The sequence below is a fragment of the Cheilinus undulatus genome, linkage group 17 (genome assembly GCF_018320785.1).
Source record: "Cheilinus undulatus linkage group 17, ASM1832078v1, whole genome shotgun sequence".
NCBI lineage: Eukaryota > Metazoa > Chordata > Actinopteri > Labriformes > Labridae > Cheilinus > Cheilinus undulatus.
The window spans coordinates 9,756,529-9,784,341 of NC_054881.1; the positions used below are offsets into that span (position 1 = coordinate 9,756,529).

General features: G+C 39.3%; 3 protein-coding genes across 3 annotated transcripts in view; all 3 read right to left on the reverse strand.

Annotated features, from left to right (window-relative positions):
* Positions 1-2,053: 2,053 nt before the first annotated feature.
* Positions 2,054-7,337, reverse strand: LOC121525234 (proteinase-activated receptor 1-like). Its single transcript, XM_041811107.1, has 5 exons — positions 7,206-7,337; positions 5,623-5,712; positions 3,568-3,636; positions 2,292-3,400; positions 2,054-2,260 (listed from the first exon to the last, which is right to left on the reverse strand). The coding sequence occupies exons 1-5, from the start codon at positions 7,303-7,305 to the stop codon at positions 2,054-2,056; spliced, it is 1,575 nt and encodes a 524-aa protein (XP_041667041.1). The 5' UTR covers positions 7,306-7,337.
* Positions 7,338-10,325: 2,988 nt separating this feature from the next.
* LOC121525260 overlaps positions 10,326-27,813 on the reverse strand; it is a 55,877-nt gene continuing 38,389 nt past the window's right edge. The window contains exon 15 of the mRNA XM_041811152.1: positions 10,326-10,454. The gene's annotated coding sequence lies outside the window, so the exon portion shown is untranslated. The remainder of the gene's footprint in view (positions 10,455-27,813) is intronic.
* On the reverse strand, positions 10,386-22,803 carry LOC121525262 (proteinase-activated receptor 1-like). The gene is made up of 4 exons (XM_041811156.1): positions 22,744-22,803; positions 18,887-18,913; positions 17,109-17,162; positions 10,386-11,796 (listed from the first exon to the last, which is right to left on the reverse strand). The coding sequence occupies exons 2-4, from the start codon at positions 18,897-18,899 to the stop codon at positions 10,727-10,729; spliced, it is 1,137 nt and encodes a 378-aa protein (XP_041667090.1). The 5' UTR covers positions 18,900-18,913; positions 22,744-22,803; the 3' UTR covers positions 10,386-10,726.

A 27,813-nucleotide genomic window follows, 5' to 3' on the forward strand; every position in this document is an offset into this window, starting at 1 on the left:
GGAGCTTCCAGAAATCATTGTCTGTCAACACAGTTCACTCTGCCATCCATGAATGCAAGTTAAAGCTGTATCATGCAAAGAAGAAGCCACATGTGAAAACAATCCTGGAATGTTGCTGTCTTCTTTGGGCCAAAGCTCATTCAAAATGGATTGAGGCCAAATGGAAAACTGTTCTGTGATCAGATGAATGAAAATTTGTAATTCTTTTTGGAAACCATGAATGCTGTGTCCTCTGGACTTAAAGGCCCATCACTGGGCAAAGGGTGGGTTGACCCTGGACTGGTCGCCACTCAATCTGAAGGCTTACATAGAAAGACAAACAACCAGGCACGCTCACATTCACGACTACGGGCAATTTAGAGTCATCAGTTAACCTAACAAGAATGTTTTGGTCTGTGGGAGGAAGCTGGAGTACCGAGAGCAGCGTTACTGAACCCTGCTCAACCAAAGAGCCAAATTGTTGAAAAATACCTTTGCAAGAGCCGCAATCTACGTGGTGAAAAGTGGCAAAAAATGGGTAAAATTGGCAATGAAAATAAGTTAAAGTTGGCAAAAATGGTCAGAAAGCAGCAAAAAAAGTGGCAAAAATGGATGAATTGGGGAAAAGTAGCTCTAAAATGACACAAAACTGGGTGAAAAATGACAAAAATGGGTAAAATTGGCAATAAAGATTAGTTAAAGGTGGCAAAAATGACTGAGAGCAAAGTAGCCTTTAAATGGCAAATAACTGCGAAAAGTGACAAAAATAGCCACAAAGTGGAAAAAATTGGGTGAGACATGAAAAAAATTAGTTACAGGCAGTGAAAATGGTCAAAAAGTGGCAAAGCATGGCTGAAAATGAGTGAAAATTAAAACAGGCAAAAAGCAGCAGAGGGTGGGAAAAATGGCCAAAAAAAGCAGCAGAGTGGTAAAAATGGGGAAAAAGTGGCAAAAAGGGAAAAACTTTCAAATAGCACAAAGCAGGATAAGAGGCCAAAGCTGGTGAAAAAGGGCAAAAACGAAATAAAAGTGGCTAAAATGGGCAAAAAATGTCAAAAAGAAGTAGCAAGAGTGGCCTTGAAACTGTAAAATGGATTAAAAGTGGGACAAATGAACGAAAAAGGAGCAAAAAGGGGAAAACAACAGGGGAAAGGTGCAAAATAGGCAACAAAAAAGCAAAAATTTGATGAAAACTGGCAACGATGAGGAGGAAAAGTGGCAAGAAAGAGCAGAAAGTGGCGAAAAATGGGGGAAAAGTGACAAAAATGGTCAACAGGTGGCAAAGACATGGCAAAAAATGAGTGAAAGTGACTAAAACAGGGAAAAAGCAACAAAAAAAATTAGTTGATTGGCAAAAAGGGGGGCTTAGTGGCTTTTAATGCCCAGGAGACAGCTTAGATTGGCAAAAAGGGGCAAAAAGTGGTAAAAAAGGGCAAAAAACTGGATCAAAATAGCAAAAATAGGCAAAAAGTGGCAAAAAGAGTGGTAAAAGGGAGTTTAAAGCTGCAAAACTTGATTAAAAGTGGCCTAAAATAGAAAAAAGGGCAAAGTATTGGAAGCAAGGGCAATGGAAATATACAGATAAAAATAGTTTTACAAAGTCAACTGTTCAAGTGTGGGAAACAAACTGATTAATGTGAGTTGCAATACATAATTTCTGAGGTCGAAAATAAACAAGGGGAAATTTTGACCTCAGAAATTATGTATTGCAACTCACATTAATCAGTTTGTTTCCCACACTTAAACAGTTGACTTTGTAAAACTTTTTTTTTCATCACGAAAGAGCTGCACGTTGAGTATCACTGAGGGAATCACACATGCTACGACAACAACGCCTATCTCCGTGCTGCTGTGCAACCCAAAGATAATTGTTCTATTCTACAAACAAAAAGGCATCACTGGGGACACTTTCTGTTTTCAACAGCCTATGGTGACTATGGTTACAGTTATGCTCATTACACAGCCAGATGAATGGAAAAAACTTATCTTGTTATGAATAATACAGATTTAAACAAGGACTGTCAGTCTTAACGGTCAGATTTGCCCTTTAATCATGCATTAAAGCCTGTCTGTTCTACACAGACTGAAGCAATTTATTGCAGCCAGCAATACAAAACTTTTTGAGCTTTAGCGTCATTTTAAAAGAACCCAGGTAGAAAAAACCCAAAAGGTCCCTTTGATGCATGCTCAGCGTGCCTATCAGACCAGCTGTTTCTTGTGTTGACTGCAGGTTCACCTGAGAAGAGTCACTGCTAGTTTTCTTTACGGTTGGATTTGGTGTCTGTTTCGGGTTGTGAGAACGCTTGGATTGCTCTGCCCCGATGAAGACGGCTGCCACTGGTGCACTGTTCGATCTTCTTATACTTCAGCATACTGGATACCTCCTTTTTGAAATAGAACGATCCTAAATAGTAGACCAGAGGATCAAGGATGCAGTTGAGACTTCCTAAACACAGACAGACTAAATAGATTACATAGAGCCTGTCAGGATTCATCTCTTTCTCCTGGTCTTCTATTTCTTCAGAATACATCAGCTGATGCGCTAAGAGGACAATGTTGGTAGGTAAGAAACACAGCACAAACATCACCAGTACTGTTGCAGCCAAGAACATTGTTCTTCTTTTTTTCGGTGAGCAGTCTGGAAACCCTGGTTTGACTTTACTCAGTCTGAAAATTACCCGAGTGTAGGACACCAAAGTGATGATGAGAGGCAGGAAGAAGAGGAGGAAGCAGAGGGCGATGTAGTGCATCTTGTAACCCCAGAAAGGCTGTGAGGGCTGGATGTCATGGCAGGTGGTGATGTTCAACTCTGTGAGGTTGAAAGTCTGTTCAGTGAAGAGGAGGTGCATTGAGCCAACAAAAGACAGGATCCACATGGCTGCACAGCTAATGACTGCCTTTGCAGGACTTCTCCACGACAAAGACTGGAAAGGATAGACCACAGCGAGGAGCCGGTCCACGCTGATGAGGGAGATGAGCAGAACGGAGCAGTACATGTTCCAGTAAAAGGCTGCAGTGACTATACGGCACATGGCACGACCGAATATCCAGTCGTTTCCGTTGAAGTGGTAGGAGATCTTGAAGGGCAGCACCACAGAGAAGAGCAGGTCAGCACAGGCCAGGTTCATCATGCAGATCACAAGTGGGGTTTTAGGCTTGATCCTCCTGATGAATATCAGCAGTGCACAGATGTTGATGGGCACACAGAGGAGACAGACCAGTGTGTAGAAGGATGGGATGATGATGGTGGATAATGATCCTGTTAGAAACCGCCGTGCCTCCTGGGAAATATTCATGATGAGGTGACGTTTATTTGATTCCGGGGAAATGGGAACATATTTGGTAATATTAATATAGTAGTATCGTTCTATGACTATTTTTCTCCCAGAACCATTGATGGAACCATTTCCATTTTGAGTGACTGAAAGGAGAAGAAAATAAATGTTAATAATAATAAAAAAGACCAAAATCTTATTCAAGAAAATAATCAGTTGGCTGCTCCTTTATATTAAAAAAAAAAAAAACCCTAAAGGAAAATGCACAGGATATGCATGGTCAGACGCTATCCTGAAATTCACTTTTTATTACCAATATATGTAGAGGATTCAATAGAAGAATATTCTTCCTGGAGGTCAGATGATGTGTCATGTTGGTCAGCTGGAAAGAGACAATAAAGAAAAAAGGTAATACAAGGGATTTCAGAGTCTTTCTGATTGTGATACCAGTATCAGAAATATATCCAATACTGCTGAAAATGCAGGTGTTGGTATGGGCAAGTGCAAGAGTTAATGCACTATTCTGATACCATTTTGTTTAGCTTAAATGTTTTGCTTTGTTTAGACATGCAAAGTTGCAAAGTGTTAGCTTTGAAACCAGAAATCAATTCTTCTTCACTACAGGAAAACACTGCATGCACGCGCCACTGTTTTCAAAGCAGCAAAGAAGAACCAGAGGACTCACTGCAAGCAGCAAAGAATGGTGGCAGCGTGACATTTTTCTTTGTATAAAACCACTGTGTGACACATCTTCCTCTTCTCTTCCTGCATTCCCCTCTCCTTTTTTCTTCATCTTCCTATTCTCTCTTCATGCATCTTCCTCTATCTTCTTTCTCTACAACTCCCTCATCTGTCTTTTTATACATAGGCTATTTCTCTTCTCTAGTTCTGCATCTCTCTCTTCTCTCTTTCTACTCCACAGCTCCACAGCTGATACAATGGTGAACGAGTGACCTGTAGCAGCTCAAACAAGGCAGGCTCAGGGCATACGCAGCACAGGTGATAGTTATGTTTAAGAGGAGTGCTGCTTTAATCCCAAGTTTTTTATTAAGGCACATAGGCTACACGATGCAAGAAACGAGTACGAATTCTGATTTAAAATTCAGATTTCTGATTAAAGTCAGAGTTCAGAGTTTCAAATGCTCCGCAACAATGGCCTCGTGTAACCCTGCCATACAGCTTGTGTATTTCTTACCGCTTTGGTTACTCTCCTGAAATTGTGGACTCAGCGTGCTTAAATTCAGTGAAATATGTCAAAGAAGAAAGCAAAGTTCTTTACTTGAAAACTTTGGATTCACATCTAAAAGACTAAACCGAAACAGTGATGAAGATGGAGCAGAGACATACCGAGCTAATCCTGGCGAGGCAGCTGCCAGCACATCTACCGGTGAGTTGGGGTCTCCAAAAAAATCTATTAAACCCAGACTTAATTAACTGATGGTGACAGACCTGCTGTGCTTCATATTGAAATATATATTTCGCCATACGTTGGTTGACTGGGTTCATATGTGCACGTATGCGTGTGTATGTGTGAGCGCGCGCCTGCATGAGAGGGACACTGGAGTGCCCTATTTGGTCACAGAGCAGAGTTGTGCTGTGGTCCTGCAGCTGTGTGCAGCTTTGTTGATGATGATGCTAGATTGGGTGATGTGTGTTTAATGTGCGTGTATGCATTACTTGTGGTCCTGTATACTGCATGCTGTGTAAGACTTCAGCCTGATACTGGAGCACTAGCTAGGGTGGACCCCCCGATCGCGGCTGGGTATTTCACACACTGATTATAACGTGTGCTGCTGACCTCTTGGCCAGGTCACCCTTGTAAAAGAGATCTTGATCTCTATGGGTTTTACCTGGTTAAATAAAGGTTAAATAAATAAATAGATCCTTAGAGCATCTGATCGTGGTTACATTGTACCAACATTTTTGACCCCTTGCAGCACTCATCAAACAGGATTCAGTTTAATGAAAGTCAGCAGCAGTGTCTTTGTCTCTTTCCTTCTTCATTCCTCCCCTTATAAGGCTTAAACATTTGGCTGAGATTGTTTGTCTGGAGCAGCTACTTCTTGTGATGGTTGTTCCGGAGCGTTGCATAACCCTTATGAATTACATAGGCACTAAGTGCAGAAGGAGAAGAGGCCACTGAGGGACCGGGATCATTAGAGAACAGGATGAAGCATTCTGAAGTACTTCTACAGTCTAGGAGAGCAGCTGAAACTCCTCAAAGGCTAAACACCACTTAAACTGTTCTAAGGAAAAATGTAATCATCTGAGTTTAAGTAATCATAGCTGGTTAAAGGAAGGAATTCCCTTGCTGCTGGTACTTGTATTGCAAATTGCAAAGACAAATGCAAACAGCCCTTTCTGCTACCTTCATATCCATATTTATCAGTGGAAGTAGAATCTCCCTGATCATAGGATGGTGTGTAATCATCGTCAAAGCCCTCTTCCACGGCACTTTCTGGAAAGAGAAAGTAAAATTGTGTCAAACACTCTTAATCAATCATTAACCATCAGTCAGCAAGATGAACAAAATTACTCTTTGTCAGAAAATATCAGTGATTAACCCAAGAAAATAAAACAAAGACAAATTTAAGATTGTAGAAATGGTAGACAATGCAAAATGGCAAATGGCTCTTGTCTATCCCTTTCAAAAAGCATTACACTGTTAAAAAACATACAACCCCAATTCCAAAAAAGTTGGGGCACACTTCCAGATATCATTGTCTGTCACCACAGTTCACCCAGCTGTCCACAGATGCAAATTAAAGCTGGATCATGCAAAGAAGAAGCCATATATGAACACGATCCGCTATAGCTCCATTAAAATAGACCGAACAATGGAAAACTGTTCTGTGGTCGGATGAACCAATATTTGAAATTATTTTTTGGAAACCCCAGATGCCGTGCCCCACTGTCCAAAGAGCTTACACATCTGGAAAGGAACTATCAATGCTAAAGACAGTGTAAAGAGGTTTCAGAGCTAAGTGCTCCCATTCAGACGGCATCTCTTTCAGGGAAGACCTTGAATATTTCAGCAATACAATACTAAATCACATACCGCATCCATCACAACAGCATGGCTCAGTAGAAGAGTCATGGTGCTAAACCAATAGAAAATATTAAGTGCACAATAAAACAAAAACACTGGCACAGAATACTGAGGACTGTTGATTCAGACAAGAATGGTACAACATTAATCTCCCAAACATCCAGCAACTGGTCTTCTTATTTCCCACACGTTACAAGACTGTTGCGAAAAGAAGAGGGGGTGATACACAGTGGTAAACATGACCCTGTCCCTACTTTTCTGAGATTTGCTGCTGCCATCAAATTCAAAACTGAGCTAATATTTTTCATGAAATGGTAAAATGTCTCAGTTTCAACATTTGATATGTTGTTTATGGTCTATTGTGAATAAAATATGGGGATATAAGGTTTGCAAATCATTACATTCTGGTTTTAGTAACATTTTACAGAATGTCCCAACTTTTTTGGAATTGGGTTTGTATTTAAGATATGAATCTATGTGTGCGACTCAGTCTGTTTTATATTATTCTGTTTTGTATCAGATTTGATGTTTTTATTTTATGCCTTTATTGAATCCTTAGCTCTATAGATATTAATATTTATTGACTATTTTTTAATTTTATTTTGATAAATCAGTTTTACATTAGGTATTGAGTGCTTGAAAAAATCTTTACTACACTTAGTCATACTGATACCAGTGAAAAATGTTTATTCATGCCCTCTGAAACTCTAATAAATTAAAAATAAGATCCAAAAATGATCAATGACGCATCCTCTTTCAAAAGTCAAACAGTTAGTAATATGATTTTCATATTTTTTAAGATTATTTTACAAATTGTAAAGCTACCTATTGATTGTAAATTACAACCAAAAACACTGCTGCTCAGAACCACAATCCAGTAAAGTGACTAAAGTTCTTCTTACCATTCAAAGTTGTTCCCAAAGCACCACATCCAAACATCAGAGTGAGCAGCAGCAACCTTTCTGGACAGATTAAAAACATCTTCCTGAAGAAATCAGTCATAGAAAGGCGGTATTTGATAAGGCTTATCCAAGTTTGTTCCTGTGGTTTCATGTATTTCCCAAGTTGGTTCTGATGAGTATCTTTATCGTCTCACTGTATATGTTTTCTGCTTCTGCTCACTGTCTTCTCTAAACACTCTGTCCACCAATCAGCTGCAGCCGGTCTGCTGTGTGAAGTCACTCAGCGGCCAATTATAAAAAAAATACAACAAATCAAGATAGTATATGTCATTTTGGCTCAAATATTGTTATATAAGAGAGATGGAAGAAATATATACCCCTTCTAATAGCTATTTCCATGAAATATTAATTATAAATGTACCATTAAGGTGGGATTTAAAGAGATTTTCTAGCATTGCTTTCATTGAGTACAGACATTTACTTTTTCTTCTAATAATTTTTCGAGGAAAACTGAAAAACATTTAAGTCTAGTTTTAGTAGTTGAAAACTCAAAACCATTTTAGTGTAGTTTTAGTTGATGGAAACTCAAAATCATTTTAGTCTACTTTTAGTTGAAGACAACTTACTGTATAATGCAAAAATGACATTTAACTCAATTTAACTATGAGTTGAGTTAAACTATTAGAAAAATAATCAATTTTATGGGTCTTAGCTTGAAGATACTGAACAAAGGCCTAGCAGAGAAGCTAATTAACAATTAGTTTAAAACGCTAAAAGCATGCCAATAACATTCTTTCAAACAATCAAAATATAATCAAGATACGTAAGAAGGATATAATAGCACATGAATTGTTGCAAAGTTATTTTTAAGCTCACCTAGCAGGGAAATATTGAAGGAACAGGCGATGTAAGGCAGGCAGGAACAGAGAGTGGACTAGTAGCACACATGCTCACGCTACTGCTGCAAATAGACCCATCTGAGCCTACACTTCCTCCTAGTGGTGGCTTAGTGAACTACAGCAACTGTTTTGCATAGGCAGTGCAAATTAAAGCTGTAAATACAAGGAAATGTATATATAACATAAAATATATTAATTTAAAATTAAATCAACATAAATTTTACATTAAAATAAAATGAAATAAACACTAGATTACTGAAATTACAGCTGGGTTACATTAAGACAAAAATTTAGGGGCTTAAATTTACACAGTCTTTAAAGCGGTTATAAACCACACCATTTAAAACTAATAACGAACATTAATTACATTGCAACTAATGCATCAATGCTGAAAGCCCTATTAAAACATACTATATTGTGCTTTACAGGGACTTGAAGAGATTGAATATCAGGAAAAATATAAATAATATAAATATACATAAAATTCACTTCTATAATCTCATCTTTCATATTTAGTTTTTTCTGTACCTCCCTGTGCTTGTGTCCACTTTATATGGCCCAGCCTTCTACCTTGTGCCCTCTGTAACACCCTGTACTGGTGCTTGTTTCTGCAAGGAGCCGATACGTCATGTCTTCATGTCTTGGCTTAAGCAGTCAGCTGTGGTTTTTCTCTTTTCACCCCCTCAGATCTGATGTGAAATAAAGCATAGTTGACTCTGCTCATTTCTAGACTGTTGGGCTTCTGCACTGCTCTTATCCACGCTCAAGTGTTTTTAACTTTACAATGAAAATAATCAAAGCCAGTTCAACCCTTAAGAGGTCCTTTAATATCCAAACAAATTTGTCCCTAATGACAAAAAATGTCCACTTCAAAAAATGCTGTAAAAATAATATGTATATATATTTCCACTTTAAACAAGTCAGTCTTGTAAAACTACTTCAGCCTGAAATACACACATCAAATATTAAAAATATTTTAGAGTATTTGATTATTATTATTATTATCATTACTAGGCTGTGATATGGGTCAATGATTGGCAACAATCATTTTTGCTGCCAATCACTGGCCACAGTTTGGTTCAAGGCTTGGCTTTAGGGTCACAATTTAGTTTGATTGAGTTCAAAAGGAAAAGAAACACCATTTTTGTTTATTTATGATTTATTTTAAAATGAAAGTTACATCTTGTGTTGTTTAGATTTACCTGCGAGAGTTGGTAAAACTTGCAGTGTACTTAACATTAAACACAAAATACAGAGGAAAAAACAGCAAAATGATTTGACATAAAAAGCAACACAAAAATTTGACATCTGATTTTAAAGGTAATAAATACGCAGAATAAAAAATATGATGTAAACCTGTATGTATCGTGTGATTTCTGAATAGTTTTAAGTATAACAGGAGGTTGATATTACTTAACTGAATCCTTTTTGTGATTCAAGTCACTGTAACTTCTCCAGGCGTTGGAGCTTCAGACTTAACTTGCGTATGTTCAAGTTCTCTCCCTCCGTCTGAGTGGGTTCAACCCTGCAAATTTTAAGCTATTTTTGAACCATTTTGTCTCACCTGGACTTACTGTCTTAAAAAGCTTGTGAAATATCAACCCTGTGGTGCACAAGCTCCAAAAATGTGTTTTTCAAGAAAACCTGGGTTTTAAGAATATGTCTGCTGTAATAATGCCACTTGAATTTAAAAAAAAGAAACACACACACAGACAATGATTTTATGTGTGACACACAGTGAATGATAATGACTAATACCTGGTTTGCACAAACTTGTCCCATCTTTTTGGGACTAAAAAGTGAAATAATATTTATACTGGAACCATTTGTGCCATTATTCACAGCAGTTCATGTCTGCAGTGTCACAGAGGGTCACATCACAGGCTCTCTATCTTTCTCTCTCCACTATGAGTTATTCAGGCCATCTCCACCAGGATCTGCGTAGTAAGACAGAGCATAATGGGATGACAGAACAGCCTTCCATTGGTTGTCACAAAGTATTGTAGGATACAAAATGGCCACTAGCTACTAGCAGCAGAAGCAACTGACAATGGGTTAAAAATGGATAAGATGACGTTCAATGTAAATGTAAAATCAAAATGAAAATTCTTCTGAAAAAACTCTGCGAAGTAATTTCTATTTCCTGTCTGTGGTTAAACACTTAAATGAAGGAACAAAAGTACCTAAAAGACCCACTGAAAACAGCCCCGGATCCACTTTTGGGTCCTGATCCACCAGCTGAGAACCACTGCTCTAACTCATCTTGGACTCAGAGGAGGTATTATCACCACCAGTTGTTGGAGAGCTGGACGTGCTCATGTCAAACTGAGTCGCCCCAGGTGCCTGTATACTGAGACAAGAACAGTAGTCCAGTTACAGTTCCTAACAGCCTGACTTAACTGTGTATGTCAATGTACTAAGTATGTAGTGCAACCAAAGACTGAAGCAATCTGCTTCAGCAATTTTAAACCTTTTGTGCCCCAATGTGATAAAGATTTTAAAAGATGTAAAAGGAGCCATGCTTAAAAATTGTGGAATTTCCCTTTGATGCCTGCCTGATGTGCCTATCAGACCGCTTGCTTCTTACATTGGCTGCAAAGATTCCCCTGAGAAGAGTCACAATTAATAGGTAGTGTTCTTTCTAGCATTTTCTTTGCGGTTTGATTTCACTGTGATTTGGCTGGCGGACCTGCTTGTATTGCTTGGACCAGATGGTGACTGACCACCAGTGGTGCTCTGTTTGGTCTTTTGGCATCCCATCATACTGGATAGCTCTTTCTGGAACTGGGATGATCCAAAGTAGTAGACCAGAGGATCAAGGATGCAGTTGAGACTTCCTAAACACAGAAAGACTAAATAGATTACATAGAGCCTGTCAGGATTCATCTCTTTCTCCTGGTCTTCTATTTCTTCAGAATACATCAGCTGATGCACGATGTAGATGATGTTAGTGGGTAAGAAACACAGCACAAACATCACCAGTACTGTTGCAGTCAAGAACACTGCTCTTCTTTTTTTCTGTGAGTGGTCTGGAACCTCTGGTTGGACTTTACTCAGAGTCAAAATCACCCGAGTGTAGGACACCATGGTGATGATGAGAGGCAGGAAGAAGAGGAGGAAGCAGAGGGTGATGTAGTATGTCTTGTACCACAAGAAAGGCTGTGAGGGTTGGATGTCATGGCAGGTGGTGATGTTGAACTCTGTGACGTTGGAAGTCTGTTCAGTGGAGAGGAGGTGCATTGAGCCAACAAAGGAGAACATCCACATGACTGCACAGGCAATGACTGCCTTCGCAGGACTTCTCCACGACAAAGACTGGATAGGATAGACCACAGCGAGAAGCCGGTCCACGCTGATGAGGGAGATGAGCAGAACGGAGCAGTACATGTTCCAGTAAAAGGCTGCAGTGACTATACGGCACATGGCACGACCGAATATCCAGTTGTTTCCGTTGAAGTGGTAGGAGATCTTGAAGGGCAGCACCATGGAGAAGAGCAGGTCAGCACAGGCCAGGTTCATCATGTAGATCACTGCTGGCTTCTTAGGCTTTATTCTTTTTATAAAGATCAGCAGTGCACAGATGTTGATGGGCAAACTGAGGAGGCAGACCAGTGTGTAGAAGGACGGGATGATGGTGGTGGATAATGATCCTGTTAGAAACCACCATGCCTCCTCTGAGAGATTCTGCCTGCCTAGGTTAGTTAGTAAAAGAGAAAGGAGATTAATGTTAATTATGCACATTTTTAAAAAGACTTAAAATTCAATGACCAAAATTTCACTCGGTAGTGTCTTAACATTGAAAAAACCTAAAGTACAAAAGAGAGCCTGTTATAGTTTGATAATAAGTTTCAAGTCACTTTTTATCACCATTACAGGTCCTAATAGGGAAGCTACATTGACCCCAGCATAGTTTAGCAGAATCTGATCATTAACGAGTAATCTAAAAATTTTAAATGGGGCATTGTTCATGCAATTCATTTAGGTATGGGCTTTGATTTTGCCTATAGTGGTGAGGATGACCATGCCTGTCTCTATTTGTCAGCCCTGCACTTTGCAACCAGTCCAGAGTGTACCCAGCCTCTTATCCAGTGACAGTTGGTATGGGCTGCAGCCCCACAAAACTGCAAAAGGGATAAGCGGAGTGCATAATAGATGAAAGCCCAATTGGACTTTGCAAAAAAAAAAAAATTCCTAAATGACTCTACTTTGAGATCCTCACGGATGTCTGAGCTCCTCACCTTTTCCTTCCAGTCCCTGCTGCTGAAAAACACCCCCACAGCATGATGCTGCCACAACCATGCTTCATTGTTGGGATGGTATTGGGCAGGTGATGAGTAGTGCCTGGCTTCCTCAGAACATAATGTTTAGACCAGAGACCAAACAGTTCAATCTTGGTTTTATCAGACCAGAGAATCTTGATTCCCACAGACTGAGAGTTCTTCGGGTGTTTTTTTTTTTTTTTTTTTTCTTTTTTGGAACTGAGGAGAGGCCTCTGTCTGGCTACTCATCCATACAGCCCAAATCAGTGGAGGACTATCCTCCTGGAACTTTGTCCCATCTCCATATAGGATCTCTGGAGCTCAGTCAGAATGGCCATCAGGTGTTTGGTCCCCTATCATACTAGGGCTATTCTCCCCTGAATGCTTAGTTTGGCTTGGTGACCAGCTCTTGAAAGAGTCCTGGTTGGGCCAAACTTCTTCCATTTAAAAATTATGGAGGCCACTGTGCTTTTGGGAACCTTCAGTGTAGCCTTCCCAAAATCTTTTTCTTGCAACAACCCTGCCTCTAACCTCTACAAGCAGTTTCTTTGACCTCATGGCTTGGTTTTTGCTCTGATGTGCTCTGTCAGCTGTGAGGCTTTCTATAGAGAGAAGTGTGCCTTTCCAAATCATGTCCAATCAATTTAATTTACTACAGGATGACTCCAAGCAAGGTGTAGAAACACTCAGCAAAGATTGAGAGAAATGGGAAGTGCCCAAGCTTGCAAAGCTTAGTTTTTTCAGTCATTTAATACAAGATGTTAACTATCAGGTTAACTTTTGTTTCCTTGTTTGAGTAAAAAGACTTGATTTTCTGCATTTCATAGAAAGTATCATTCAGGAAGTATTTATTAAACTGGTTTGTACGTTACATTACAAAGAAGTTGTGATATCAAATACGATCCCTCAGGTTGTCTTTTGTTACCTTCATCATCCTTATAACGGGTGATTGTCTCTGGTCCTCTGTGGATGTTGGGCTGTCCGTGCACAAATACTATTGTACACAAGTAAAAGTACTGTTACTCAGGCTTAAATTTACCTAGGTAAAGGTACTGGTCAATGAATCAACTCAAGTAAAAAGGATCTCATTTAAAGTTTACTTTACGTTTTGAGTAGCTACTGAAGAGTTGCATAGTAAAATACACTATATTGCCCAAAGTATTCACTCATCTGCCTTGACTCACATATGAACTTAAGTGACATCCCATTCTTAATCCATAGGATTTAATATGATGTGGGTCCACCCTTTGCAGCTAGAATAGCTTCAACTTCTGGGAAGGCTTTCCACAAGGTTTAGGAGTGTGTTTATGGGAATTTTTGACCATTCTTCCAGAAGCGCATTTGTGAGGTCACACACTGATGTTGGACGAAAAGGCCTGACTCTCAGTCTCCGCTCTCATCCATCGCAAAGGTGTTCCGTCTGGTTGAGGTCAGGACTCTGCAGGTCAGTCAAGGTCATCCGACCAAACTCTCTCATCCATGTCTTTATGGACCTTGCTTTGTGCACTGGTGCACAGTCATGCTGGAACAGGAAGGGACCATCCCCAAACTGTTCCCACAAAGTTGGGAGCATGGAATTGTCCAAAATCTCTTGGTATGCTGAAGCATTCAGAGTTCCTTTCACTGGAACTAAGGGGCCAAGCCCAGCTCCTGAAAAACAACCCCACACCATAATCCCCCCTCCACCAAACTTTACACTTGGCACAATGCAGTCAGACAAGTATGTTCTCCTGGCAACCGCCAAACCCAGACTCGTCCATCAGATTGCCAGATGGAGAAGCTCCAGAGAACGCGTCTCCACTGCTCTAGAGTCCAGGGGCGGCGTGCTTTACACCACCACATCTGACGCTTGCATTGCACTTGGTGATGTATGGCTTGGATGCAGCTGCTCGGCCATGGAAACCCATTCCATGAAGCTCTCTACGCACTGTTCTTGAGCTAATCTGAAGGCCACATGAAGTTTGGAGTTCAGTAGTGACTGACTCTGCAGAAAGTTGGTGACCTCTGCGCACTATGCACCACAGCATCCGCTGACCCAATTCCATCATTTTACGGGGCCTACCACTTCATGGCTGAGTTGCTGTCATTCCCAATCACTCCACTTTGTTATAATACCACTGACAGTTGACTGTGGAATATTTAGGAGCGAGGAAATTTCACCACTGGACTTTTTACACAGGTGGCATCCTATCACAGTACCATGCAGGAATTCACTGAGCTCCTGAGAGCGACCCATTCTTTCACAAATGTTTGTAGAAACAGTCTGCATGCCTGAGTGCTTGATTTTATACACCTGTGGCCATGGAAGTGATTGGAACACCTGATTTCAATTATTTGGATGGGTGAGTGATTACTTTTGGCAATATAGTGTATGATCTTTCCTTACTGAACAACAAGAGAATAGATCTCCAACCAGGTTGTTCAGGTAAAGCCACGCCTCTATAATTAAGTAAATTACACACAAGTATTGACAGAGTAAATGAAACTCACAGAGTTTAACACTTTGAAAGTGTGCATACTGGTCCACACCAAGCTTATTTTTGTTTTAAATTTCATTTTCGTTTTTGTTAGTATTCACTTAAGATTTATTGGTATAGTTTTTATTTTACAAAAACGCTTTGTTTTAGTTTTTTAATTAGTTTTAATATTAGTTTAAGCTTTATAGGAAACTTGTCAGGGTAGAAACACAAAAGGGTCCTTAAAATTCAGCATCTTACAATTTAACAAATAAATCAGAGTGTTTTAATCTCCCCAGGCTTGGATGTGCATGTCTTTTAGCATGCTGCTGTCATGGACTAAAACTAAGAAGATTTTGTGTTTGTGCTTTTATTTAATTAATTTTTTTTTCTTTTTTTTTAAGTAAACTTAGTTTTCATGTAGTCTTAAATAATAAAAAAATATTTTAGACCTTCAACTGTCCACTACATCTACTAGTGGACTGTTTTAGCCTTACTTCTGGTACTAGTAAGCATTAAAATGTAAATTGGTTTTACATTTACAACCAAGTTAATAGCGGTGGGAGAAAAAATTGATACAGCATAGTATTGCGATATTTTGTATGGTGATATATCATATCGTCTTGTCCACCAAGTATCGATTTTTTAAAATCAATTGCTAATATGAACTGAAGTCTATGACAATGAAAAAATCAAATAAATTGTTAAGGTAATTGTTTGTCCATTGAGGTTGGCAGAGGTGACTGTCATACAGCAGGAGAAGTTATAGAGTATGCAATCTTTAAAAAACAAAACAAAAACAAATTTGATAGTAGAGGTAGTAAAGATTTTTTTCTATGGTTTAAGGTGGCATTAAGGGCCCATTCACACCAGAGCTTTTTGGTCCGCCAAACTCTGGTCAATTTTCCCAGATAGACCGGTTCGTTTGGGGTGGTGTGAAAGCTCACACAAACTCTGGTGCAGACCAAGCAAGCAGATTCTGGTCTGCTTGAAAACAGGGGGTCTCGGTGTTTCACACATCCATCTGGTAAACCACTCATAGCAAAGCAGACAAACTTGTGAACCAAAGGTAGGAAGTGGCATAAAGTGTTATGATACACGGATTTATATGTGATTCAATACATTTAAACACACGGTACCTCGCTTGGTGTCTGTGTAGCCATAGCAACACGTCAAATTGCCTCTAATATATTAGCAGCAACAAAAATGGTTGCTACTTCCAATGTAATCCCCATTCCCTCCAAAATTGATCATAAAAAACTCAACTCTCCTATTCTGATCACTAAAATCACTAAAAGTTGTAATTTTATACAACAAATATGAGTATATGATAATCAAAATAACAATCATTGTGGATTAAAAGCTAATGTTTACTTAAATCTCTTGTTGCTGCTTTCTCTCCTGCTTGAAATCATTCAAACAGACTGACAGCTCTGATATGTTTGGAACTACTTCGAGCTACATGACTGACGTGACCGTGCTGCGGCGAGATCAAAGTGTGTCTCTCTCTCAGCTGCTCTGATATTTGCCATTTAGTGAGAGTAATAATGTTGAATTCATCATTCATGTGCACATATTAAATGTGAACTTTAACAATGTCTAACATCTTTAACTTCATGAACAGCTTTTGGTGTTGATTTATTCTTCTGGTCAGGTTCTAGATAAACCGTCACTATGCTAAAGCTACATCTGAGCTAATCACTGCATGGAGGCAGCCATGCAAACAGATTTGAATACAACTAAACCTCGCCCGTCGCTACTGCCTTGTTCTCCTCAGCTGACGCTGATTGGTCCGAACAGTGTTCGGTGCGGCACAAACATTGTGGAGTGGAGCTTTTCAAGATGCATTTGCCTAATGTTAGACATGAGTCTGGCAAAGTCTCCTTTTGAATATGGCAACCTGACAAAAGCAAATGAAAAAGTGCATAAAAACACAAAGAGCTGTTTTAGAACTGCCTCATTTTTTATGTTTTTGAAGCTTGATTTTCTAAACTTAAAGATGTGCTTCATAACTGAAATTTGGCTTGTTTGTTCATAACATAGTAGCCTGTCATACAACAAACCTAAAATAGATTTTTTAAAATCACTTCACAGTATCTTTAACGTGCAGAAAACTTGTGTAAGCATCCGTAGTGCCTTGTTTGGTATTTCAATTAGTGAATACCTGAACCAGAAAATTCTTGTGTTTTGTACAAAAGACATGGAGCCTGAAAATGGGATGCTGACAGACAGAATGAGATGTATAATCACCCTTGATAGGATGCTATGCTTCACGTCATCTCAACTTACCTTGTATTTCAGGGGTACCAGGCGGCTGAAAACCTGCTCCAAAGAATGGAATAGCTGGGGAGAGAAAGCAAAACACATTGAGCCAGCAATACAGGTGGATTTGGCCCTGATAGTCAACTCTGATAAAAAAAAAAAAAAAAAATCTATTATTATTATTATTCATTATTATTATTATTGTTATTATCTCTAATGTTTGTTTCTAATATTGGCTTAAAATTTAACTTTTCCTCGTCGGTGGCACCGTTGTATATCTGTAACCCACTGACCTCCCGGTGAACACTTTTGTCTCGCTGCAGGATGAGACGCAATTTTGATGGAGTGATGGTTTGAGATTTGGAGTCCGAGATTTGTGTCGTATTTTGAAAGAACCAAATATTTGACGCTTGTGACTTCCTGTTTTGAGCTTTTTGATCAAAGGGGATTGATGTGGTTTGGCAGCGGCTGGTGCTGAAAATAGACCTGCAGCGCATCTCGAACGAAGCTGAGCGGAGCGGCACTCGTGGGGCTCGCCGCTGCCAAATCAGAGCGTGGGCATAGAAATAAACTAGAGAGGGAGTGATTTACTCCGCAGTTCCATTCGCTGGTGGATTGCGGCGAGGTCACTGTATGTGGAAATTGACGGTAACTCTACTTTCCTAACATTGCTGATTGATTGTGCCTTATTGCCTTTATCCCCAGCCAGTCAGAGTGCTTGTAACAGTCCGTCACCATGATATGCCCAAATTAATTATTATCTATAAACCACTTTAATTAGTTATGTAGTCATTGGCTTTCCTTTTTTAAGAAACTTGTTCACACCAGTATGGGAACTGTGATAGTATTGAGTTGTGACTGTTGCTTGCGCACTATTTGTCCGTATGTTTTTTTAATGCTTTATGATAGCGACAGAGGAAGAGGGTCATGTTTGGGTTTGTGCTTCATATTTTTGGCTGTATATTTGTAGTTAACAGAGTGCTAGCTAGCAGAGCTGTAAGCTAGCAGCATGACTAAGCATTTTGAGTTTGCTAACTATGGTTTTTTGCTGTGTTTATTATTCTTAATGCATTGTGTAATGTGTGCTTTGTTGCAGTTTTACAAAAAAATCTAGAATAGATATCATTAAAAGATAATTCTTCAATAAATGACAAGAAAAGTTACACCATGCATCTTGGAGGAGTTCAGGTTGTTAGCTGACTGTTTAGCTTTGAACATTGACTACTTATAACAAGTACAGAACAATTTCTCAACTTAAAACACACAAATATTAAGTAGAATAAAAAAGAACAGAGCCTGGCGTTTTAAAAGCTGCTTTCAAGGATAAAAGTTTATCCCAAAGATTAAAGTTTTTGCTTTTATAAAATAAATCTAGTCCTCCAAAGGGCAGTAGCAACACTGTTGTAAACCTAAGGGCTTTTCTGCAGACATTTCTGTAAACCTTTTAAGTACTTGATGCAAAAATAATTGCAGCCTTTCATGTAAAAATGTAATTGCACAGCCAGACATTGCAATCAGATAAGATTGGATTAATTGCACATCACTGGCGTACGCCATCTTTAGCCATACATATTTGTGCACTGGCATGTCTGCAATACTCAGCAATGTGATTTCTATAGTATTTAACAAGTTTTTGGTAATTTCTCTGCTTTTTGTATTCAGGAAACTGTGGCAACCAAGCATATTTTATTGGTGTTAACTCTGTATATTGAGCAGAAGTTCTTTCTGCAAGGGCGAAAGACAAAACATCAAAGAAATCATGCATCAAATTGTGACATATGGTCACCCAAGGTTATATTACTTACTGTCAGTGTCCATTCCTTGTTCACTGTCTGGAGAGAGAAAACAAAAGATATGTCAAACAGACTGTGTGAGATCAATGACACTCAGCCCAGGTCAACCACCAAGCCAAATTATTCAAAAAATTCCTATGCAAGAGCCACAGTCCAAACCCGGGGAGGGGGGGGGGGGGGTGTATTTATATACATCCAATCCAGTCCAATCCACTTTATTTATATAGCACATTTTACAAAACATTACATTTACCAAAGTGCTGCAGTGACTAAAACAAGTAAAATAAATAAAAAAAAAAACACAGTGAACATATAAAACATCATAAAATACATAAAAACTTCACAGGGACTTAAAACAAGCTTAAAAAGAAACACACACAGTCGGGCAAATAAAAACAGATAAAAGACATACAGTAGATCACACAACTCTCATGCTGAGTTTAAAGCCAAGGAATAAAAATAAGTTTTAAGATGTGATTTAAAAATAGGTAAGGTGGGGGACATTCTGATTTCTAGAGGTAGCTCATTCCACAATTTAGGTGTGACAACAGAGAAAGCTCGATCACCACAGGTTTTTAATCCAGACTTTGGCACAACAAGACGGAGTTGATCAGCTGATCGCAGAGATCTAGACGGGGTATAAACCTCTAAAAGGTCAGAGATGTACTCGGGAGCAGATCCATTTAATGACTTAAAAACAAACATTAAAATTTTTAAGATGAATTCTAAAATTAATTGGGGGTGATGTGTACGTGTTTACGAGTTAAAAGACGAGCCGCTGCATTTTGGACCAACTGTAAACGTGCAATGGAAGCTTGGCTTAATCCGATACAAGTGCACTGCAATAGTCCAATCGTGTAGAAATAAAAGCATGAATCACTCGTTCAAAATCATTAAAAAATAAAACCGATTTAATCTTGGATAAAAGCCTCAAATGATAAAAACTGGATTTAGCCACAGAATTAATCTATTGATCCAATTTAAAATCACTGTCGACCTTCACACCAAGATTACACACTGTGGGCTTAACATAGGGTAGAAGGGGACCCAGGTCCACAAGAGAGGGATCAGTGTTTGCGCTGGTGCCAAACACAACAATTTCAGTCTTACTGTCATTAAAACTTAAAAAGCTAGAGGCCATCCAGGCTTTAATTTCATTGAGACAGTCTAGCAGATGATTAATTGAGCTACCATCTCTTCTTTTTAAAGGCAGGTAAATTTGTGTATCATCTGCATACAGATGGTAGGATATGTCATGTCTTTTTTTTTAAATCAAACCCAGAGGGAGGAGGTACAGAGAGAACAGGACAGGTCCTAGGATGGAACTCTGTGGGACTCCACATATAAGGGGGGCACAAGAATAAGTGGAGTCTCCAAGTCTGACCTGAAAGGATCTATTAGACAGATAGGACCTGAACCACTTTAGGACGGTACCCTTTAAACCAACACAGTGTTCAAGAGGAGCAATGAGGGTTGTGTGATCTACTGTGTCAAAAGCAGCTGTTAGATCTAAAAGCATTAAAAGAGCTGAGCCACCAGAATCAGTAGTCAATAAAAGATCATTAAAAATCCTTAAAAGTGCAGACTCAGTGCTGTGAAAGGCCTTAAAATGCCATGAATATCTAGGTAAGACTGTAGTTGTAAGAGCACAACTTTCTCTGAAACTTTGGAAATGAAGGGAAACTTTGAGATTGGTCAAAAATTAGACAGTACAGAGGACTCTAAATTAGGTTTTTTAATCAGAGGTTCAACAACAAGCTGGGACAGTGCCTGATGTCATCCCGCTGTTAATAATCATGTGAACATTAGGACCGACGGTTTCCCACACCTCTTTAAAAAGACGAGGAGGGATAATGTCAGTCAGGCAACTGGCAGGTTTTAGTTGAGTTACAATTTTTTTGATCTGTGGAGAGAGACACCGGCTCAGACTGCTCCAAGACAGAAGATCAAGTGACAGCCGCATTATGTAATAACGCCGCATTATGTAATAATGTAATACATTTTTCATCCATCATGTAATAGCGCCGCATTTTCTAAGCCGCTAAGCAGTTAGGGTTAGGGCAAGGTAGTAGGGTAGGTTTTTAGTCTAGAGCCCTGGGGGGTGGGGGGTGGGGGGTAGGTTTAGGCATAAGTTACTAATAGGTTGTTTCCACCAAGCGGTCCGGCTCAGTTCGGTGCGGTACGGCACGCTTTTTTAGGCGATTCCATTGAGAAAGGGTCCCAAAAAACCGACCCGTACCATCCCATTTTTCAGCACCCTTCTGCAGGGGTACCAATCTTACCTAACATTACCAAAAAGGTGGAGCTACACACACAACAATAGGGGCTGCACTGATGCCACGTCAGCGCGCGACTCAGCTGCTCGCCTCTGGGCTTCAAACACGGAAGTCTGCGCTGTGAGAAGAGGGCAAAAATGGGAGAAAAATGGATCAATATCTGCCTAAATGAGAAATATTTGGACTCGACGTAGATCCAGACTGTTTCCTAGTCTGTGGACATTGGTATCTGGCCACAAATCAAGTTTCCGGACGTTTATCTGGGCGATTTTAAGAACACAAAGCAGAACCTAAAGGCTCACATCAGCCTGATCCATCCGTGATGGATGAGAAACAGACTATTTTACAACAAGATCAGCGCACCCTAGATTTCTGACTTAATCTAGCTTGATTTTAACACCAGCTGAACTTTTACTTTATTTTTAATTTGGTGAATTCTCACAGTACAGCTCTAAACTTTCATATTTTGTCATATAAACTGTTCTAGACTAGATATATTCACATATTAATGTAGCGTTATGACTCAAACCGTCTCTGTAGAGTCAGTTGTTTTAAAAAGAACACGTGGTTTATTAAAATTGTTGGAAATTACGTCAGAAAAGTGTTTATTCTTCTCAGCTTTCACAATTTTCTGATACTCGTTTCACCTTTCCTCAGAATTTCATGGGAAACTCAGCCTGTCTGCACTTGCCTCTAGCTGTGCAGTGACATCATTTAACCCTTTAACACCTGAGTTTCTGGACTTTTTTCCTATGTTAACAATAAAAGGCCCAGAAAATGTCCTGTGAGTATGTGCTTTTGTCCATTTTTCCACAATACTTAGAACTTTTAATTTATGGCAGTTATTTACATTTTACTGCATGTTAAGAGTGTTTTAACAGTATAAAATAAAAAAAACACACACACACAAAAAACGGGGGAACTTTATGCTAGAATCTTAGTGAGAAAAGGGGAAATTAAAGTAATAAACACATGCTGGCTGTGAAGCACAGTTTCTCAGCTTTCAGAAACTGTTTGAATTTTTCTGCTAACACAAACAGCTGTGCAATTATGGTCATGCAAAGTGTGCTTCAACAGCGCCTCATCGGCAACGCGCTAGGAGTTTAAGGGTTAACCACGGCTCATCAGTATTGACAGCAGTAAACGGCACAGTCAGACACAACTGCAGCAAAGGCAGCAGAAAACTGAGCAGCGGTGGACGTATTTACAGTATGGCACCTACGTGCAGGAGTGCACGCTTTACGCACAAGACAAGGCAGAGTAAATTCATACAACACAGGCGTATGATCAGAGAACACAGCATCGCATACCTGGACATTAAAAATGGGCAGACCACATGATAAGATAAGGTCTAAAGTGTGACTGTGTTCTTGTGTAGGACCAGATGCATGTTGGGTAAGATTAAAAGCCTCAGTAAGATTTAAAAAGTCTCTAGCAGGTGGCTTCAGAGGACAGCAAACATGCACAGTGAAATCCCCAACAATCAGAACACAATCATAATTTGGCCCCCACGACCTCCACGACCTGTGGTCCTCTGTGAGTTAAAATAGTCACAGTCAAGCAGTTAAAGATCTGAGAAAGTGTCAGACTCACCAACGCTCAGCCAAGTCTCTGGGTTCTTCTCAATTCCCTTATTATAAGGCTTGGGTCTTTGGCGTGAGTCTCTTCCTTGAGTCTTAGTCCCGGAAGACTGAGGCCTTAAGACCGATGTTTAACCATCCATGGGACGTCCTTCCCTCTGCAGCGTCAGGTGAGACGTCAGTTTATGATGATGGTGCCAGCTGATCATCAATCAGCTGTCAGGAGGCATAAACAGCTGTGTCTGCATAATTTGGACTGTATTTATTTTAAAGAAATCTCCACATTTACAGTGTTTGGTCTCAGTGTGGGATCAGAAAACACCTGCATGAAGAGAAACCTGCAGTAAACATCAGGAGTTTAAAAGGCTTAATAACTGATGGGCTGGGATTTTAAAACGTGTTTGAAATAAGCATTAACAGTGAAATATTGAGAATATGTTTAATCAAATCAATATTAAAGAGTGAATCAGTATGGAGTTTAATATTTGGTTTGATTTCTGATTCAACTTCAAACATCAAACGTGTTAAAAGCTCATAAAATCAACAGAGTCAGATATAAATCTTCCCTTTCCCAATAAACATGACATCATTTAGATGTTTTTTTTCCACATTCAGTCCATCACAACCCTGAATTTAGATAAAAGATAGTTGTAGAAAATTATTAAATCATTCTGTCCATCTGATTTAGTCCAAATTCAGCCCAACAACAGTCATTAAGAATTTGACCATACAGTGACGTATTTATAGAGATGTCTTTTCAGTGACCTGAGAGTTACCTCATTTCACCTTTCACTTTTCTATTAAATCTAGACGTTGTTTAGACAAAGTGGCGAAGTTTTTTAATGTCTTTTCAACTATTTTTGTTATCAAAAAACATGCAGACTCTTTCTACCAGCAAATGCTATGTTACAAAATTATTTATTATCCTAATTATTCAGTGTGAAGGCTGATGATCAAACCTGACGCTCACTAACATCAGACTGAGAGAAATTGTATTGACCCTGCTATGATTTAAAACATTTCTTTCTGACAGACAGCCTGCTGCTGTTTGATTTTAATTCTCTTCATAATCTAATAAACAGAAATAACTAATAAATATACTACTATACCACCCAGCAAATATTAGTTATAAAGACATTAACCCTTTACCTACTGAGTCTAAAAATGGCGATTTGGACATATTTTGTTATTATGGCTGTAAAATAGTCAGGAAATGCTCCAAGTCTGAGAGCTTTGGTCCCGTTTCCCAGGAGTACTTGAACTTGACTTTTCAACACCTGGTTAATGATTATTGCACATTATATTGAATTGTCAGAAGTTTAAAAGAAGAAAAACACAAAATCAGATTTGTTTTTCATGGCTTTTATGAGAAGAAATTTTGTTATTGCTCATGAAGTTTTAATTTGACATTTGAAATGTGAACCTATACATGTTTAGAACAATCACCATTCATTTTTGGAGTCTAGGACTCTGGGTGTGCAAAACACAGTGCAAAAGATAACTATATACATAGACGAAAATTAGTGCAAATAAAGGTGGAAAAATGCATTCTCAACATTCTCAAGTTACATATTGTTATTGCATATGACAGACACACAGAAATGCCACTATCTAACGCTATTTTTTGAAAACAAACACCACTCTCGGGAGCGCAGATGGTCGAGTGGTTTAAAGCGCTACCCATGTACGCGGGCGGCCTGGGTTCTAATCCTGCCTGCGGTCCTTTACCGCATGTCTCTCCCCGCTCTCTTCCCTGTTTACGAATCTATCCACTGTCCTTCCTCTATCAAATAAAGGCATGAAAAGGCCCAAAAATAAATCTTAAAAAACAAAACAAACAAACAAAAAAAAATCACCACTCTCGCTCACTCTCCTTTTACTCTCTTCCTTCACTCTCCTTTTCTCACTCGTCTTCTGTCAAAGCTGCCGTTTTCACGGTGCTGTTCGACATTACCGTCATATATAAACCACACATCATATATTGCTGGAAAGCACAGATTCTCAGCTCTCTGTCAGCTTTGGAATTTTTTAAGATTGAGCAAACTTTTGAGGAGTAACTGTGTTGAGAACCCTTGTAGCGGTCTTGCGATACTTCTGGTGTTTTGCTATGAATGCCTATGTCATATGGTTGTGAGTACCGTAATGAAACATATATGTGCGCATGCCCACAATTCTCAGCTTTCCAACACCGTGGGAATTTTTCTGATCGGACAAACTTTGACAGAGTTACGATAATAATACCCTGGACATATAAAACACAGCGCCGGCGCTGGGTCAGTAGGTAAAGGGTTAAAAAATGACTCCACTCTAAACAACGTCTAGATTTAACTGAAAAGTGAAAGGTAAAATGATGTAATTTTCAGGTCGTAATATGGTCATATTTTAAACTACTATTATTGGGCTAAATTTGGACTAAAACAGACGGACAAAACATGGCTCAATTTCCTACGACTCTCTTTTCACTAAAGGTTATGACAGATGTAGAAATAAACGTCTAAATGATGTCGGTGTTTGGGGGAAAGGGAAGATTTATATCTGAATCTTTAGATTCTCTGAGCTTTTAACATTTTTTATGTATGAAGCTGAATCAGAAAACAAATCAAATATTAAACTCCATACTGATTCACTCTTTGTTATTTATTTTATTAAATGTACTCTCAATATTTCACTATAAATTCTTATTTCAAACACTTCTTATAAATCCCAGCCCATCACTTAGTGAGCTTTTTTAAACTTCTGATGTTTATATTCTGTTTAGAGTCTGTTGAGTCCGTTTATCGTCTGTAATAAACTCCATTTCTCCTCCATTATTTATCTCTGCTGCTGCTGTGAAGTTTCACTGACATCCACCATGTAGCAGCATCCAATCAGAGAGTGATATCCAATAAGGGGGCGTGCCTCTGAGTAAAAAGAGTTCCGGGAAGCCTGCTCTCGTGTCTTTGCTCATAGGTCTTCAAATCTCAGTCCTCGATCTTATGCCTTGGGTCTTAGACCCGTCTAAGGGCTTTGGCACAGCCGTCAAGATGGCGGATCAGAAACTACCTCCGGTTCAAGGGAATCCGTAGGATCAAGGACTGTCTATTAGGGAATCCAGGTAGTATCCCATCGGGAGTTTACGGTGGTCCTGAGATGCCAGATATCCTTTAAGTTTCAACAGGTAGCTGCCGCGTCTACCTCGGCATCTGTGACGTTTCCTCTGTGGAAAAGAGGCCACCCCTCGCAACAGATGAGTAGGAACACCCGAAAGGAGTGGGGGGAGCGACGTTTTCTGTCCATCCAGGTCAAACTAAAGCAAAGAACTGGCAGAAAGTTTGATTGCTATCAGTGCTTGGCAATTATAAACCAGCAGAGAGTTGTTTTTATGAGGGAGGAAACACAAAATTAACACAAACACAAAGAGAGCTGACAGAGTCAGACGGCGTGCCACACACCCTGGTGCCATCTTAATCACCTATGCATGTTCATATATAATTTTAATTTTATTAGACCACCTGTCATTATTTTTCTCAGAGACCATCCAGTATCATGAAGTGCTTTTATGCGGACTCTTTCATTTTCAGTGAGCTCTCCACGTTTTACCAGTTTGAACAGGAATGAGGGATTTCAAACTGAATTCACCCAAATTTGAGCCAGGTCACTGAGCTTTTCTGAGAAGGCAGAAATGAATCAAGCCTAACATTCAACCACTAAAACTCATTTTTCTGTTCAGGAATGCACTACTAATGCATCACTATTTTTTCAGGTTTTCTGTATATCAGTAAATTTGAAAACTGATGGATAACAATACTAATTATATTTTAGCATTAAAAATATCATTTGGGTTAAAGAGCTTCTACATATTGGTGTATTAACCATTGCAGAAACATAAAAAATGATCTTGGTAATTACCAATGCTGTTAATTTTGGGCAGCTGTGGCATAAACTTTACTTCAGTTAGGGTTGTCAAATAAATTTGTTAAGCACTGTGTATATATATATATATATATATATATAGATAGATAGATAGATAGATAGATAGATAGATAGATAGATAGGTATAAATGAATATGAGTCAGAATGCTCACAATATTAAAGAATTGAATAATCACTGAACAAAAATACATTATTCAGAGTGTGCAGAGAGCTTGGTTTCACCTTTAATATTCATCATTTTCTCATTGTCAACTCCAGCTATTTATGTTAAATCCAAGTGGCAACCTCCAGTCCTGAAAAAATAAGCCAATGCAGAAGTGCAAAAAATTGCAATACTGCGAGTGTCCACTTGAGGCTGGCTGCAGGAACACTGGAAGTCCCATCTGGACACCTGTTGAACAGCTGGTTTTTACACTAGAAATAAACTGGTTTACAGCCTGGTTCAAAAAACCAAACATGTCTTATTAGCTAATGTCTTCTTGTGCTCTTACTGTAAAAGGGGTGAATTTTTTTATATTTAGGAAAAACCTCACTGTGCACTGATTGGCGTGTCCCATTTGATTGACAGATAGCTCGACAGGCAGAGGCTACATTTCTGTCAACCAGAATGCTAGCTAGCTAGTTGACAAGAAGTCGCGCTCAGTGGGCGAGCTGTTTGGTTGATTTAAAGTTCGGTTGAGACCGCGATTTCAATATGGAAGCGCCGCAGATTGGCTTCAAGAGCAGTTTGAGTCCGCCTATTGTAAGCAGTCGGCTGACATCACACAGGCTTTGTCCAATTGTTTCTACAGCCTATGGTTAAATCACACCTCTTTGTAACAGTTTTAATCAACACCTATGTCCGTAACCAATTTGTATGTATTGCTAATAAGAGAGGCATCTGGCTGCAGCCCCCGAGCAAACCTCTACGCTGGGGCGTTCGGCTGGAGACCTCTATGGTGGGACGAAACCTCTTCGCTGGGGCGTGACGTACATTGCCCAAGCCATGGACCTCTACGCTGGGGCGTGATGTATATTGCCCAAGCCGGCGGACCTCTACACAGGGGCATGACGTATATTACCCACGACGAAATTTCAGCTCTATCCGCATGCCAACAGGCTGACCCTAAATCTAACCAGTCTGGTTTTAATACCTAAACCTAACCAGTCGGATTTGAATGCCTAAATCTAA

Excerpts from the sequence above, each read along its gene's own strand:
- LOC121525234 (XM_041811107.1), bottom strand. The coding sequence starts at position 7,305 with ATGACTGATTTCTTCAGGAAGATGTTTTTAATCTGTCCAGAAAGGTTG. Across the intron at positions 3,637-5,622 it reads TGATAAATATGGATATGAAG|CTGACCAACATGACACATCA; the intron begins GTAGCAGAAAGG and ends GTCTCTTTCCAG. Across the intron at positions 3,401-3,567 it reads TGAATCCTCTACATATATTG|TCACTCAAAATGGAAATGGT; the intron begins GTAATAAAAAGT and ends TTCTCCTTTCAG.
- LOC121525262 (XM_041811156.1), bottom strand. Across the intron at positions 11,797-17,108 it reads TGGTACCCCTGAAATACAAG|GCAGGCAGAATCTCTCAGAG; the intron begins GTAAGTTGAGAT and ends TAACTAACCTAG.